This window comes from Parathielavia appendiculata (assembly GCF_033297405.1).
Source record: "Parathielavia appendiculata strain CBS 731.68 unplaced genomic scaffold N657scaffold_1, whole genome shotgun sequence".
Lineage (NCBI taxonomy): Eukaryota > Fungi > Ascomycota > Sordariomycetes > Sordariales > Chaetomiaceae > Parathielavia > Parathielavia appendiculata.
In genome coordinates, this window is record NW_026944220.1 from 3885538 (window position 1) to 3899217 (window position 13680).

At 54.5% G+C, this 13680-nt stretch overlaps 7 protein-coding genes across 7 annotated transcripts; 5 read left to right on the forward strand and 2 right to left on the reverse strand.

Moving 5' to 3' along the window:
* Window positions 1-206: 206 nt before the first annotated feature.
* On the reverse strand, window positions 207-1547 carry N657DRAFT_640034 (CKS-domain-containing protein). The gene is made up of 4 exons (XM_062791891.1): window positions 1104-1547; window positions 900-1044; window positions 787-845; window positions 207-732 (listed from the first exon to the last, which is right to left on the reverse strand). The coding sequence occupies exons 1-4, from the start codon at window positions 1223-1225 to the stop codon at window positions 702-704; spliced, it is 357 nt and encodes a 118-aa protein (XP_062653186.1). The 5' UTR covers window positions 1226-1547; the 3' UTR covers window positions 207-701.
* Window positions 1548-2215: 668 nt separating this feature from the next.
* N657DRAFT_640036 (uncharacterized protein) lies at window positions 2216-5554 on the forward strand. Its single transcript, XM_062791892.1, has 6 exons — window positions 2216-2714; window positions 2965-3065; window positions 3131-3802; window positions 3855-4110; window positions 4167-4722; window positions 4796-5554. The coding sequence occupies exons 1-6, from the start codon at window positions 2628-2630 to the stop codon at window positions 5224-5226; spliced, it is 2103 nt and encodes a 700-aa protein (XP_062653187.1). The 5' UTR covers window positions 2216-2627; the 3' UTR covers window positions 5227-5554.
* A 351-nt stretch (window positions 5555-5905) lies between these two features.
* On the forward strand, window positions 5906-6958 carry N657DRAFT_677040 (uncharacterized protein; the record flags this gene model as incomplete). Its single annotated transcript, XM_062795944.1, has 3 exons — window positions 5906-6454; window positions 6517-6676; window positions 6738-6958. 3 exons carry the CDS (start codon window positions 5906-5908, stop codon window positions 6956-6958), a joined length of 930 nt encoding a protein of 309 aa, XP_062653188.1.
* Window positions 6959-7277: 319 nt separating this feature from the next.
* N657DRAFT_677041 (uncharacterized protein) lies at window positions 7278-7811 on the forward strand (the record flags this gene model as incomplete). Its single annotated transcript, XM_062795945.1, has 1 exon — window positions 7278-7811. The coding sequence occupies one exon, from the start codon at window positions 7278-7280 to the stop codon at window positions 7809-7811; it is 534 nt and encodes a 177-aa protein (XP_062653189.1).
* Window positions 7812-8626: 815 nt separating this feature from the next.
* Window positions 8627-9313, forward strand: N657DRAFT_677042 (uncharacterized protein; the record flags this gene model as incomplete). Its single annotated transcript, XM_062795946.1, has 1 exon — window positions 8627-9313. The coding sequence occupies one exon, from the start codon at window positions 8627-8629 to the stop codon at window positions 9311-9313; it is 687 nt and encodes a 228-aa protein (XP_062653190.1).
* A 225-nt stretch (window positions 9314-9538) lies between these two features.
* On the reverse strand, window positions 9539-10823 carry N657DRAFT_652818 (tRNAHis guanylyltransferase; the record flags this gene model as incomplete). Its single annotated transcript, XM_062794336.1, has 8 exons — window positions 9539-9766; window positions 9821-9925; window positions 9986-10074; window positions 10124-10296; window positions 10355-10399; window positions 10456-10587; window positions 10664-10753; window positions 10810-10823. The coding sequence occupies 8 exons, from the start codon at window positions 10821-10823 to the stop codon at window positions 9539-9541; spliced, it is 876 nt and encodes a 291-aa protein (XP_062653191.1).
* A 216-nt stretch (window positions 10824-11039) lies between these two features.
* On the forward strand, window positions 11040-12896 carry N657DRAFT_640041 (SWD1-like protein). The gene is made up of 2 exons (XM_062791893.1): window positions 11040-11480; window positions 11541-12896. The coding sequence occupies exons 1-2, from the start codon at window positions 11122-11124 to the stop codon at window positions 12595-12597; spliced, it is 1416 nt and encodes a 471-aa protein (XP_062653192.1). The 5' UTR covers window positions 11040-11121; the 3' UTR covers window positions 12598-12896.
* The last annotated feature ends 784 nt before the right edge of the window (window positions 12897-13680 follow it).

Genomic DNA, 13680 nt, shown 5'->3' on the forward strand with positions numbered 1-13680 from the left:
GCATTTTGTGGCGTCGCATTGTCATGTCTCGTCCCGGAGACATCCAGAAATCGCAAGGTCCTCGGATCTGAGCAGTGCGGTCCATGTCTCGGAGGGATGTAACCAGCCGTCGAGCACACACCTGCGAAAAAAACGAAAACGGGACCCTCCCGCGAGTACCAGTACAACCGTTCTCCTCGGTGCTAACATACCCTTCCCTACAACGTCGGCATCACAAGTATGGAAACGCAAGCCAAGCGCATATCACACAACACTCAATACTTGGTCAAAACCGATCTAATTAACGGCTGCTGATCCAGTAAATTAACCAACAGGCCAGCATCGCGGAACGGCTTTGGAGTGACGGGCTCCGCCTCGATGCGGTTACCTCTGCAACAACCTGCAGCGCGATGCCAGCGCTCGCAATGGCTTCTCCTATCCTTCTCATAACCCCGTTCCCCGTATTTGCAATTTATCGCCGGATCAGGTCAATCCCACGCTTCCCTGCCTCGTATGAGACGAGTTGACCAGGTGTCCCTATTGTGAACCCGAGGCTCAGGAGAACGCCATCAGGCGAGACTCGCGATGCGCTAACTGCCCATGCCTTGAATCGTAGCTATACACTGAGTGACGAGGCGGTCGCTGTCCAGTCGTAGTTGCGTAATATGGGAGTGGTATCACGAGTGGTACCGAGTATTCACTTTCCTGCGCCTTGACCTGGCTCACTGCGGTGGCTGGTAATTAAGCGGACGTCTGCTGATGGTTAGTCGACGACATGCTTTGGCCGTATCGCGTTGCACTGCTTACTTGAAGAGGAGGATATGGGGCTCCGGCTCATGAACCTCATAATGTTCCCAACCAAGACTCTGTGTGAAGATTAGCTCTTGACGGCCATGGACCTGAAATGCGACGAAGCGCACCTGCGTGATGCCCATCCCCCGCCATTCTTCCTCCCACAAAAGCTTCAATGTACCCTTCGACTTGTCGTGGTACTCGGCGGGAATGGCCTTGAGCATTGCCTTGGGAAGCTGCACGTGCCGGTACTCAAACTCGTTATCAGAGTACCTTCTGCGCGTAAGCGCCTGTGCCACTGAGTTGAACCGTTGCATGTGCGGAAAACACACCTCGTGGAATAATGTATCGAGTCGATGAACTCGTCCAAGCGCGCACGTTCATCGTCCGTCAGCGGCCTCGGAACTCGGTTGCGACGGCTGGTGTCAATGCCCATCTGCTGTGGATTCGCCATCGTCTCAGTGGCGGCAAGCGAGCGAGAAGAAAGATATTGGAAGTATGGGCGATGTTTCGCAAAGCCCGAAACTTCTTCTCTTGGGGGCGGGTGAGGGAATGGCCAGGCGCTTGCAGGGACGTTTGGTGCGGCGTCGATGCTTTGGTTCCGGCACGCGGGGTAAGAATCGATATCCGACCCCTGCTAGATTGCTCCAGAAGCGCGAAACGGGGTCAAATGGCAGATCGGCAATGCGCCAAACAGCTGTAATCGATGAGCGAATGTGGTTTTGAAAGCCAACAACGACTGGGTCGGGCGCGAGTCGGGTTTGCGTTGAGTGGGCTATTCGCTGTGGAGGCGTTGGTGGAAACTGGGCGAAGTTTAGGTACGGAGTAAGGTAAACAAATTTGGGGGTGGTTCAAAAGTTTTGGATGCAATGCACTTGCCCGAAGCTAGATTTTGGGCGCCCCTGGAGCCGCCCCATCTGGCAATGAGGCACGGGCCGTCGACAGGAACAACGGTTCTTGGATTCGCACGGAACTCAATCAAGTCTTGTATGTAACAAGGTTCCTATTTTAGATCCATCAAGAGAGACAAAGCGCAAATAGAGTTTCAAGTGCATCTAACACACAATTGTCCTGCTCATACACCAAAAATTACCTTGGCTTATGCCCTCACAAGGTAGGTGCGCTGTTCGTACATTGCTGTAGTCTATCAAAGCACCAGTCTTCGCCTGATACCCAGAGAAGGAGAGATGAAAGATCCCCTGGGGTTGGTCGAATCAAGAATGAGATTGGTGAAAGAAAAGCTCACCACCTGCAAAATTAACGATACAGATAGCAAAAGTCGTTGTTTGGTTTTGATCTGGCTTGCTTGACTGTCATGCTTCCCTTAGCAACCACCACCTCAATCGGTAACTTACAAGGACCTTGTACCGTACAAACACAGTAACGGCCCAGCCTTCCGCGCAAGCCTCACTGTGTCACTAACAGGCCCCAATTGGCCATTCCACAGACGCGATCCGATGGATTTGACCAACACCTTGCTCAAATCCATTTCCCGTCGTTGCGATGCTCGTTGAAGGTTCGCACGCCGTCCTGGGTCCCATCTCACGCTGTCAGAGCCTCAGAGGATAAAAATCTACTTTCAAATCCCTGATAGCACAACAACGGCGCGCCTGTTGCTGAACAGTTGGACAAGCGCGCCAACCCGCCAAACCCGCCAATCTGCAGCGAATTTCCCAAGATTCGCCCGTCAGCTCTTGCGACTACAAAACCAACCATCGACACGCTTTGGCTCGCAACTACGTCACGGCTCAACCACAGCAGTCCTTCGCAATCGTACTTTTCCGAATCGGCTCTTGGCACACTCCATAACAGCATTGCGCCGAATTTGGTCGCGGGCCGATCGGTAGTGACGCGCGATGGACAACAAGCGCAAGGCCAGCTCATCGGGGGCTGGCATCGCTGATGGCGATGATCGAGCGTCCAAGAGGCTAAAGACTCCAGGAGTAAGTGGCTCTGATAGTTTTGCCCAGATGTTCACTAGTTATCCCTTAGCCCGGTCGTGCCTCGTTCGTTATCCCTGTTACTGGGGGGTGCCGCCATCCCCTCGGTAGAATGTCTTGAACACAGGTGGAAGCACAGCACGAACGCTGCCCTTGCAATGCCTCCACCAGTTCCTTACCCCCATCAATGGCCGATACACTCAGATGCAGTAACCATCCTCCTCACAAGCACGCGGACTAACCACCAAAACAGCAACCGTCTGACTATAACCTGATGGAGGGCGAAAGCCCCGAGTCCACGACCGCGTACGGTTTACACTTTCTGGAGACAATCCGACGGACCAAAGATAAGAGGTGAGTCATGCCTGCGCTCCCTATGCCATATCCCCGGGTCTCTCATGCTAACAACGTGAACACAGCGGGCGACTTGTTGCAAGCTACTTTGAGGACCTCATCCCGCGGGAGACGAACAAGGAATATTACGAGCGCATACGCATGCCAATCTCGCTGAAGATCATTGAGCGGAAACTGCATAACCAGGACTTTAGGAATTTGTCAGAACTCGAGAGCTTCTTCAAGCGCATGGTAACCAACGCGAAAGAATTCTACCCCAAGAATTCTGAGACGTTCGAAGACGCGGAACGGGTGCGGAAAGCACTGAGCAACTACATGACGAAAACCAACCCGGCGTACAAACTCAATCCCCGCTATAGCTGTCAAGCAACACCCATTCCCAATGACATGGAGCCCGGGTCGGGGGAACAAGCGGGGTTTGCGGCCACGTCCGGCGGTGCGGTGGGCGAAGGTGAGGACGCCGAAGGGGAGGAGGGTACGGACGGGGATGAAGAAGACGCCGAGGGCGAAGATGATGAAGGCGACGAGGAAGAAGACGGCAATTCGAGAAAGATTGTTCTTAAGCGAAAAGGGCCGGGCCGGCCTCCAAGGGCCGGGTCGGAACAAGCCAGAAAGGTGGACAGAACCGGGCGAGTCAAGGCGGATCACGAGTACGAGGGCGTGCCGTACAAAGGCCTCTCCTTTCAACAAGCACAAGAGAAGATTGTAGAGGAGCTGATTCGGAAGCCTGACGGAACGTGAGTCTGCTTCTTTCAACATACGCCTCTCCTGACTACTGACCAAGGACAGGGATCCGTATTTCCTGGATTTTATCAACTTGCCGCCGCGCAGCTACAAGGATTACTTCGCCGTGATCACTTCTCCGCTATCCCTGAAGGGCTTGCAGAAGCTAGTCAAAGGCATCCACGGCCGACAGCCTGCAACCGGCGTCAGCGACTTCAAGAGCTGGGCAGCACTTGAGGAGAAGGCGAGTCTTCTCTGGACCAATGCGCACTTCTACAACGAGGAGGGAAGCGTGATTCACACTTTGGCAACGGAGCTCAAGGTATGATAATGTTATGTTCTCTGGGTGAACACTCAACCTGACAATCGCCAATCTAGGAATGCTTCGAAAAAGAGCTCAACGAGGCAAAAGCCATGGTCCCGGAGCCTCCACAGCCGAAAATCAAACTGAAAATGACTCCTGGTCAAGAAACACCGGTTCTGGGTCCCAAGAAGATTACCATCCACGTCGGTGGATCAAGGGGCAGCGCGGCAGCCTCACCCGCGACGCAGACCAGCCAATCGAGCGATTCGGGTCGTCCTGATGGAACTGTTGACGGCAATCGCCCCATTCCTCCTCCCGCAGTGGCCACCACCGCCGCGAGTTTTCAGCTCGACACCACGAGGATGCTACCCGGCGCAACAGCTGCTCCCCGCCCTCCTGTTATGGGTCCCATGCCTACTGTTGGGGCTCAACAAACCCCGGCAGTCTTCCAGCGGCCAAATGGCAATGTCGCAGGGACTATGAATGGTCCGAACGGAATGTTGACTCCCGCCCCGAACCAGCAACAGCCTCTCCCCGCCCATCAGTCGCAGAACGGCCACCCACAACCCACTCCCGCACCGGCACCCGTGTCAGCAATCTACGATTACAAGTACCGTGCTCCTGGTAGAGGTATGTCCATGTTGAATCTTATTGACTGCTCAGTCGTCGCAAACATTCTGTATCACCCTAACATCGTCACCAGGCTATGCGGATTCTCTTTTGCCGAGTGTTCTGATCAGGACCCATCCTAGTGTGGCTATGGACCAGCGATTCAGACTCGAAATCCCGGCACATCCGAAAGAAGCGCACCAGAACCTCACCCTGCATGTTCCGGGCCACCATCACCGACTGCAGCTCATTCCTCGCCTGCCGCCGTTTGAGAGCGAGGGGCGGCAATACCGATTATTCGTGACCGTCAACGGCCAAACCGTGGGACGAGCGGCGCCGCTACCCGTTCCTGACGATCCACTACCGCCGAGCGCAATCGTCTTTGAGTTCAACTTGCAGCATATGACGAATATCGTCGCGGTCACGGTGATTGCTGCTCTTCCGAAAGGGCAGAAACTCCCAAATGGCGCAGATGTCGAGGTGGAAAAGCTTGTTCTTAATTTTCAACTGCTTCGGGCTTTCTAGGGCTGGCGAGTCAGTTCTTGTCATTTACCGGTGTACTGCTGAAGTGTTGGAATATCCTGGTGCCTGGACGGGTTAAGAATGTGGCATCTGTGGGATAATCTGTATGGCTGGGTTGTATGAAGACAAGGCAGTCTACTCTACGTGGCACGATCGATGCTTGGTGTTTTGGACTCACTGGAGGCTCTGTTTTCCGCCTTGTAACAACCACTTTAGTGGAGTCGCGTGGTTTCCGGTCTTGTTGGGATCGTTACGCTTTAGGCCATCATCGTGGAATGGGTTTATTTTAGGTGCTGCTTAGCCACGTGGAATAGATGGATTTTCGCCAGCGCTTGTTTCTCAACTGCTTTCTCCGGATGCGCTCTTTGCTTGTGCAGGCCGCCCTCCACTCCGTCGAACGCCCCTTTGTTTCCCATTGTTTGCCTAACTTCCTACTTCCCAACTCAGCATAGCCCACTGTCTGAGCCGTAGAAAGTTGCACCATATCATATGCACAAACCCTTCGCCTCTTTTCCTTCGTCAATGTAGCTCTTAGTCTCCTCTGTTTCCAAGGACGACATCTCAAAAACTTGCACACCAATACATTCAAACGCGAAGCATCGCGATCTCAGGCGCGATAACCGCACTCTTTCATACCGACCGCATCCTCAACGACAAGCAAAACATTCACCCAGCAACGCAAATGGATCTCCGGGCCGATCCCAGCCTCCGCTTCCGCGGTGGCGCCTCTGCCGACATGTATGGGTACAATCCCAACTTCATCCGTCTTTCGCGACAACCTCCCCCGTCCAGAGGCCGCTCCCGTTCCCGCCCCCGACCGCAGGAACAACAACAGCAAGCCAGACTCAGCCCCAACAGCGCTCCGCCCAGCAGCGAGTACAAGGCAGCGCCCGGCGATGCGGCTCACGACAAGCGCGCCGAAAGCCTCGTCATCGAGGAGAGATTCCTCCGTCCTGCGCCGGACGGTATCGTCGGCACCGGCGGAGGATCGTCATGGTGGCTCAGCTGGCTTGGATGGGGGAGCCGGCGCCGACTAGAGGAGCTGACGAGCGTCGGGTGGCGGCCAGTCAGGCTGCGGTTCGATGTGCGCTGGTCTGACGGGGAACTGGAGACGGACTGGTACGAGGTCCTGTACAAGCACTTGTATACCAAGGTTGGGAAGTTTGCGAAAGAGTACTTTGGATACGGGGACCTGCCGGTGTCAGAGGTGACTGATGAGGAGGAGGGGCCTGTGTGGTTGGGGGCGGGTTTCCGGAGCAGTTTCTGTGGTTTGTCGAGAGTGTCGCTATCCAGGACAACAATGCGGTTGGGTGGGATGCGCTGCTGATAAAGGGGGCGTTGCGCCATGGGAAAGCCTTGGAGATGGTTGTGTTTGATGACTTGCTTTTTGGGGCGGACGAGGTGCAGAAGAATATGCTGGTGGCGCAGGATGAGTGTACTCTGAACTTTGAAGGTGAGTCTTCGGTATCTCCTTGAGATCGCACTGGATTCAGCTCGCTACTGACGCAATGCAGGCTACCATCGCACCGAGCTGCGCTCCGAGTGCGTCCGCGCCATCCTCGCCGAACACACCCTGACACCCGACTTCTGGTCCCGCGTCGACCAGGTTTCGCTGCAGTTCGCAACGCTGCTTTTGCCCCTGATTCATCTCATGGACAAGCACTTTCCGGCCAGCCAAGCCAAAGCACTGCGCTCCATATACCAAGATCTGCACACCATTGTTGCCGAAGCATGATATCTGTCACTCGGCATTCGCTGGTCGCGCACCATCTTTCACTTCTCTTCGTCATCTCCCGGCCAGGTGTGGGATATAGACCAGGAAAATGTCGACGGCACCGTGTTTGAGGCGTCCCAGGCTGCCAGCAGCAAGGCAGACAACGTCCCTGAGGCGAGATGGAGGGCCTAGCAAAGCCGTAGGCAACGGGATGAAGCGAGGCGATCCAACCCTCGAACTCTCAGAGACCGAGCAGAGGTGCTCATGGCCTCTGGTCTGAACCTGCTGAAGGCGATCCGGAGGCGCGTAATGCATCGAGACGATGGGCAGGACACAGACAATGAAGGCCGAGGCAACAGGCCCTGGCGTCAGTCATCCCGCATTGCCAAAACCCAAATCATTCTCTGGCCCATGCTCCAGCGCTTCGAAACAACCGTTTGCCTGGACCCGGGGACCGGCGTCCCCGACGACCGTCTTCAAGTCCCGAGCTGTTTATTTCCACGGCCAAGCCGGTGACGGCGAGGGCCCAAACGACCATTATTACCCAAGTCTGGCGGACTGGCTGCGCAAAAGCAGGCGAGCGCACATGGTTAACCAGCTCCTACAGTTCCGCTGGGCCGTGTATGCTACTGGCACTTGGCTGCATCTCAGGTTGGTAGCTTTATTTAGTCCGGTTAACGACGACGTTCAGCAGATCATCAGATACGAACTGATCGGTGTGGCCGAGTACGTGGGCCGAGAAGCGCTGTTTTTCGTGGTCGAGATTCTGATAACCATCATTGCGCTTGCCACCGCCGCTATGAAGATCATGCTGTTCCTGGCTTATGCTCTCAGAAACGCACTGGGCCGTCTGCTCGGCTTTAGACCGGGATAAATATGGGGCGCGGCCGGAGGTCTTGTTGCAGAAGAAGTTGGAGACAACGGTATGGGACATCCTGTCCCAAGCTGGGAGTCACTGAAGGGGTATTGCGGGGAGATTTGCGGCGAGCTTCTTTGAGAGTCGTAAGACGTGACACACCTCCAACATGTCGATGCCGACGATGCGAAGCTGCCACGAAGAACAATGGGAAGTATATAGCTGTGATCGAGTCAGTGCTATCATGTAATTCTACTTGTCCGCTTGGAATGTTGTAACCTCAAACTTTCCCGCTTGACTGGTGTTTGTGAGTGTCAGATGGGTGAACGAAACCCGAGAGAAGGGTATTACCGAACCCGGCAGGTGTGAACAACTTGGAAAGTTGACCTTCATTCCGGCAGGTCCAGGTAAGGTTACAGGTATTACCTTAAAAGAGCGTTCTAGCCCGACAAGGCACACTGCGGTGTGGTTTAGATACTCCGATCCTGTCAAGCCCAGCAATTTGATGTCAGAAACCAGATCGTCCCAAAAGGGCAATTGGAAGTTGTGCAGGCCAGGAGGCAGGTGAGATTAGGGACTTCAAGTATGCATTTACTTTGTATGCAGTAACAAGACATATGTGCTTACAAGACACGTGCCAAGCGCATATTCCCACATTCAAAGATGTCGCCAAGCCAAAATCTCGTCCACCGTTCTCAATTCACGACCAGAAGCCGAGCTTCAAGGCCGCTCAGATTTCGCACGATGCCAGTCCTGTCCAGGTAGCGCAGTTCCAAACCATATGTTGCAACAATAAGATCCGACCGAGCAGCCCACGGCGCCAAATTATCACCATGGATGCAGCCGCCCTCCTAAAATCCCAAGGGTGGCGGGGCAAAGGCTTCTCCCTCCATCCAACCGACAACGCGATCGGCCTGGCCAAGCCCCTCCTCATCTCTCGCAACACAGATGGCCGCGGCATCGGCCAAAAGACACACTACACGAGCGATCAGTGGTGGCTCCATGCCTTTGACCAAAAGCTCAAGGGGCTCGACACGTCCAAGAAGGGAACCGTAGTGCAGTCGGTAACACAGGGCAAACTGGACGCCATTGTGAGCAACCAGCCTAACGGGAAATACACGGGCGTCAGCGGGCTCTACGCCTCGTTCGTGCGGGGCGGCATGCTGGAAGGAACGATGGAAGTCGAAACTATGGCGGGCGAGTCGACCGATGCGACGCCGGTAACGTCAGAAGACAGCGAAGGGTCCGTCTCGAGGCACGAGAGGAAGGGGGGGTCCAAGGCGGAGAGAGCGGCGAGGCGAGCAGCGCGGCGGTTGCGCAAGGCCGAGAAGGCCGCGCGGAGGGCTGCCGAGGCTAAGGCGGCAGAGAAAGCTGCCAAGAAGGCTGCAAAGAAGGAGCTGAAGAGAGCTCGAAAAGCCAACGAGACAAAGGAGGAGAGGCGCGCCAGGAGAGCTGAGAGGAGGGCACGGAAGGAGGCTAAGAGGAGGAAATGGGAGAGTCAAAAGTCGGATCAAGGATGAAAGGCTGCAAGCACCGGGTGTTGGGTACATTGCTCCCTTTCTGGCAGCGGCACACTCCCCAGACCGCTTTCTGCCGAAATGCGGACTTTACGGCAGCAGTGAACAGCCGAGCCGAGCCAGTGGAATCGAGACGTCTCAAGAGGAGGCTATCGGTTCGTGGTTCAAAGAGGCCGGCTGTATTTGCAGGGTATGCTTTGCTAGACGCTGTGCGGTCATGGCGGACTATCAGTCGACTTTTGGCTCCTTTGGGATCTTGCCTGGTTTGTTCGATAGCAACCAGGGCCGGCGGTCCCAAAACTCATCCTTGATAATATCAAGATGTTCGACCACAATCCGTGCCTTCGCTCTTCGTTTCTTATCATTTTCGACCTGCGTCTTGGATTGTTGAACCGGCTCCGCAAAAGTGTCCACTTCAATGGTAGTATTATGCGTGCCGGGCTCTACCAGCTCGTACTGCCCTTTTTTAGTAACTTGGATACCGCGCCTTGGGAAGCCGTTGGCACTTACGTCTCTGAAAACAACGCTGCCTTTCTTGCACATTTCGGGTTCATTGTTGTAGTTGACACCGAATCTAGAGAAGAGGATCTCGTTCTTATCTGCAGCATACGTCCCCTATATCTGGCTATCAGCATATGTGGTCCCATTCAAGTTCCAGGTTAACGAGAAGCCCACCTTCAGCGTCTTTTCGGCCTCTGTGGCATCCATCCCTCCCAAGTGGATGAGGGCCCAGAAGGTGGTATTGTAGAGATTGTTGATATGACCTGAGTGGTTAGAACCGGGCTCGACGGTATTGCAAGGAGGGATGCGTACAGTCAACCTGCCTCCAACTCATGTAATCCCGTAAGTTCTGGACAGTCGGGTAGCACACTGCTCTGCCGTCAAAGCTGGGCAAGGGAGGTGATAGTGGCGTCTCGGGGAAGTAAGTCGACCAGAAGTGGACGTAGTATGCGGTAAAGGTAGACACAATCGTCGACACCAGTTTGCTGCAGCACTTAATAATTGAATCCAGGGAAAAGGGCCAAGTTGAACTCGGTGGCCTACCTGGAGCGACGCTCAAAGAGACTGCACGTTTTGTGGAAGACAAAGCTATACCGGGCATGTCAGCAGCCACTGAGAGAGTCTTGGAGCATACTGAGACATGCCTATATTCATCGCTGACTCCGTAGCCAATGGTAATATCTGGCAGCTCGGCCATTACTGCTCTGGCGGCAGCGTTCATAAGCTCAAGAGCCCGCTTGTCGTTCGGCTTCTCAAAGCCATACTTGTTGGCGAATCTCAGTCAGAGTTAGAGAGTCTATTCGCATCAACGTAGGAGGGAACGTGTGAAAGTCAAGCTGCAGTCAACCATACTTTGTGAAACCCCGTCCATCGATTCTGACCACGACCCACGTGTTGGGGAGGAGATTGTCGGGTTGCTCAAACTGCTTCACATATTCGAATCTTGCTCCCCAAGATGTTAGCCCAAGCGCCCAAGGCAAATCAATGGCAAATCCTACTTTGAGTTAGCCATCTCGGAAACAGCTTTCAGCTCGAGATCGACCACCGCCACGAACGAGAGTTGTTGCTTGTGAGATAACGAGCCAACCGGGTGGCCCCGCAGACGATCCCACCCCTGGCGGGGCGCGGTGTACCCCTGCTCACAACCTGGAAGTGGATCTGCCGCTGAAACGCGGCCGAGTCGGGTAATAGGTAGTTGAGTGGGGCTTCTTGCAGCCTTGCAGACGCCCCAACTCTTCCATCCATGGACGCAGCCCTGTCGAGAGGACCGACGTTGCGAGCGTTAGCGATTATCAGACTCTAGCGCTGCCATGAATCTCCTCCTTTCCGACGATTATCTACTTCAGGATTACCCCGAAAATATTACCAACACTATCCGGTCAGGGCACTCCACATGTGTGCGATTCAATCGCAAGGGCGACTTCCTCGCCTCGGGCAGAGTCGACGGCACTGTGGTCATTTGGGATCTGGAGACCATGGGTGTGGCACGTAAGCTGAGGGGTCACTCCAAGAACATAACGTCTCTAAGCTGGTCCCGCTGCGGCCGGTATCTGCTGTCCGCATGCCAGGGATGGAAGGCCATCCTATGGGATTTGCAGACCGGGAAAAGGCACCGTGAGGTGCGCTTCCGAGCTCCTGTGTATGGGGCAGAGCTGCACCCGTGGAATCAGTTCGTAGCTCCGAAGTTTCTTCATAGGACCTACCAAACCCATATTCTGACTCGTGACAGCCTCCAGTTCGCTGCCGCCCTATTCGAGGATCAGCCGATGCTCGTCGACATCACGGACTACGCAGACGTGCGTTACGTCCTGCCCTCGGTCCCGAAGCGACCCCATCTCGAGACCGATGCGGCATTGAAAGAGAAACAAGCCAAGGAAGATGCAAAGCATATGACCACAGCCATCGTCTACACCGCAACAGGCGACCACCTGCTGGCTGGCACAACCAAGGGCCGCCTTAATATCATTGATGCGAGGACGCGCGAAATCATTTACTCGGAAAAGATAGCGAGCGGTGTTATCACCACATTGCGGCTGACAGAGTCGGGCAAGGAGCTCCTTGTGAACGCGCAGGACCGCATAATACGAACCTTCATCGTGCCACCGAACCTCTCCGCTCCGAACCTCGATCCAGACACCATACAGATACCCCTCGAGCACAAGTTCCAAGACGTGGTCAACAGGTTGTCGTGGAACCACGTTGCATTCAGCGCTACGGGCGAATATGTAGCAGCGTCGACGTACAACAATCACGAGCTCTATATCTGGGAACGCGGCCATGGCAGCTTAGTGCGGATGTTGGAGGGCCCAAAGGAGGAACAAGGGGTCATCGAATGGCATCCACACCGTGCTCTACTGGCAGCCTGCGGTCTAGAAACCGGAAGGATCAACATCTGGTCGGTCACGAGCCCCCAGCGGTGGTCGGCCCTCGCGCCTGACTTTGTCGAGGTGGAGGAGAATGTCGAGTACATCGAGAAAGAGGACGAGTTCGATATCCACCCGCAGGAGGAGATCCAGAAGCGACGACTAGATCAGGAGGATGAGAATGTTGATGTCCTCACGGTAGAGAACGGCGGCGGTCCAGGTGAGGACGTGGACGCCTTTCGAATGCCCATCCTTTTCAACTTGGGTGAGTCGGACAGCGAAGAAGAGTTCGTGAATGTAGGGCTCGGGACCTTGCGAAGGAAAAGTCCTGGAGACCAGGAGAACGACGAGATGACAGGCGAGGAGAGGGCAGCGGGCAAAAAAGCCAGTGGGTCAGGACGAGGACGCGGGAAGAAGAAATGATGTTGCGCTGCATGCTATCTCGACCCTGTTGATTTCCCGTAGACCAGACCCAAGTCAGGTATTTCCAACTATATTTGGAAACTCGCAGATACGCTATACTCGCACAAAGAAACGGTGGGAACAAGCATCATAAAGATTGGTTTAGTCGTTGTGAGGAAACCCCAGTTTGGTTATCTTAGTGCTCAGACTAGTTATATCTCGCCTATTGTTGGAAAGTCGTGGCATTGGAAACTCGGAAGCTCGGCTGCCGATGCCCTACTATTAGATCGACAGGCGATTAGGGAAATAGAGCTACGTGAATGTAAGGAGCGACTGTCGAACTGAGTGGGTTCCTTGGCACCAAGATTCACGGACTGAGCACTGATGTTCAATGCGAGACTCTCAGTCAACATAGATCCATCACAATGACGCAGGTTCTGACATAAACGTCATATCATGGCACAATGTCTCTATATAAGGGGGTAATTCCCCTGGGAGGATTAGAGAGGACAATTGGTTCCAAGAACAAGAAAGGGACATTCTGAGGCACCCTAACCCACTATCTTGATCCTTCATTTGTGTGGTCACTCTGGAATCGTGACTCTAATTCATGCTTCATTTCATACCTCGATCTGTTCAATACCATTTGGTTGATCTAAGCTTACTTGAGCATGTAACTGTTGGCTGCCTAACATAGTGCAATTCGCAGTATCTGTAGCTCGGCCTTGGGCCTTCGTCTCCACTCTCCAGATCTCCGGTGGGACAGTGGGTCTTCTCCAAGTGGGTCGCGTTTGCCTCCCGCGTGTGCTTTGTCAGGTTGAACTTTTCTGGCGACCAGGAATGCCATCTTTCTCCTCCCCAAACCATCTTTTAACAACTCCCGCCGACATCGCGAATCGCGTCAAGATACTCTGAAATTTTGTCGTCCATCTCCCCCGACAAGGTTTTCGAACGTGCCGATTGCGATTCTCCGGTGGACCGACTTTTTCAAATCGCGGAAAGGCTGGGGACGACGGGTTTCTAGCGTTCGCTGCTTCAGGCCGCTGGCCTGGAAAGCGTAGCGGAGGAGGTCACAGCGGTATTGAGCGAAAAGCCATCACGCAC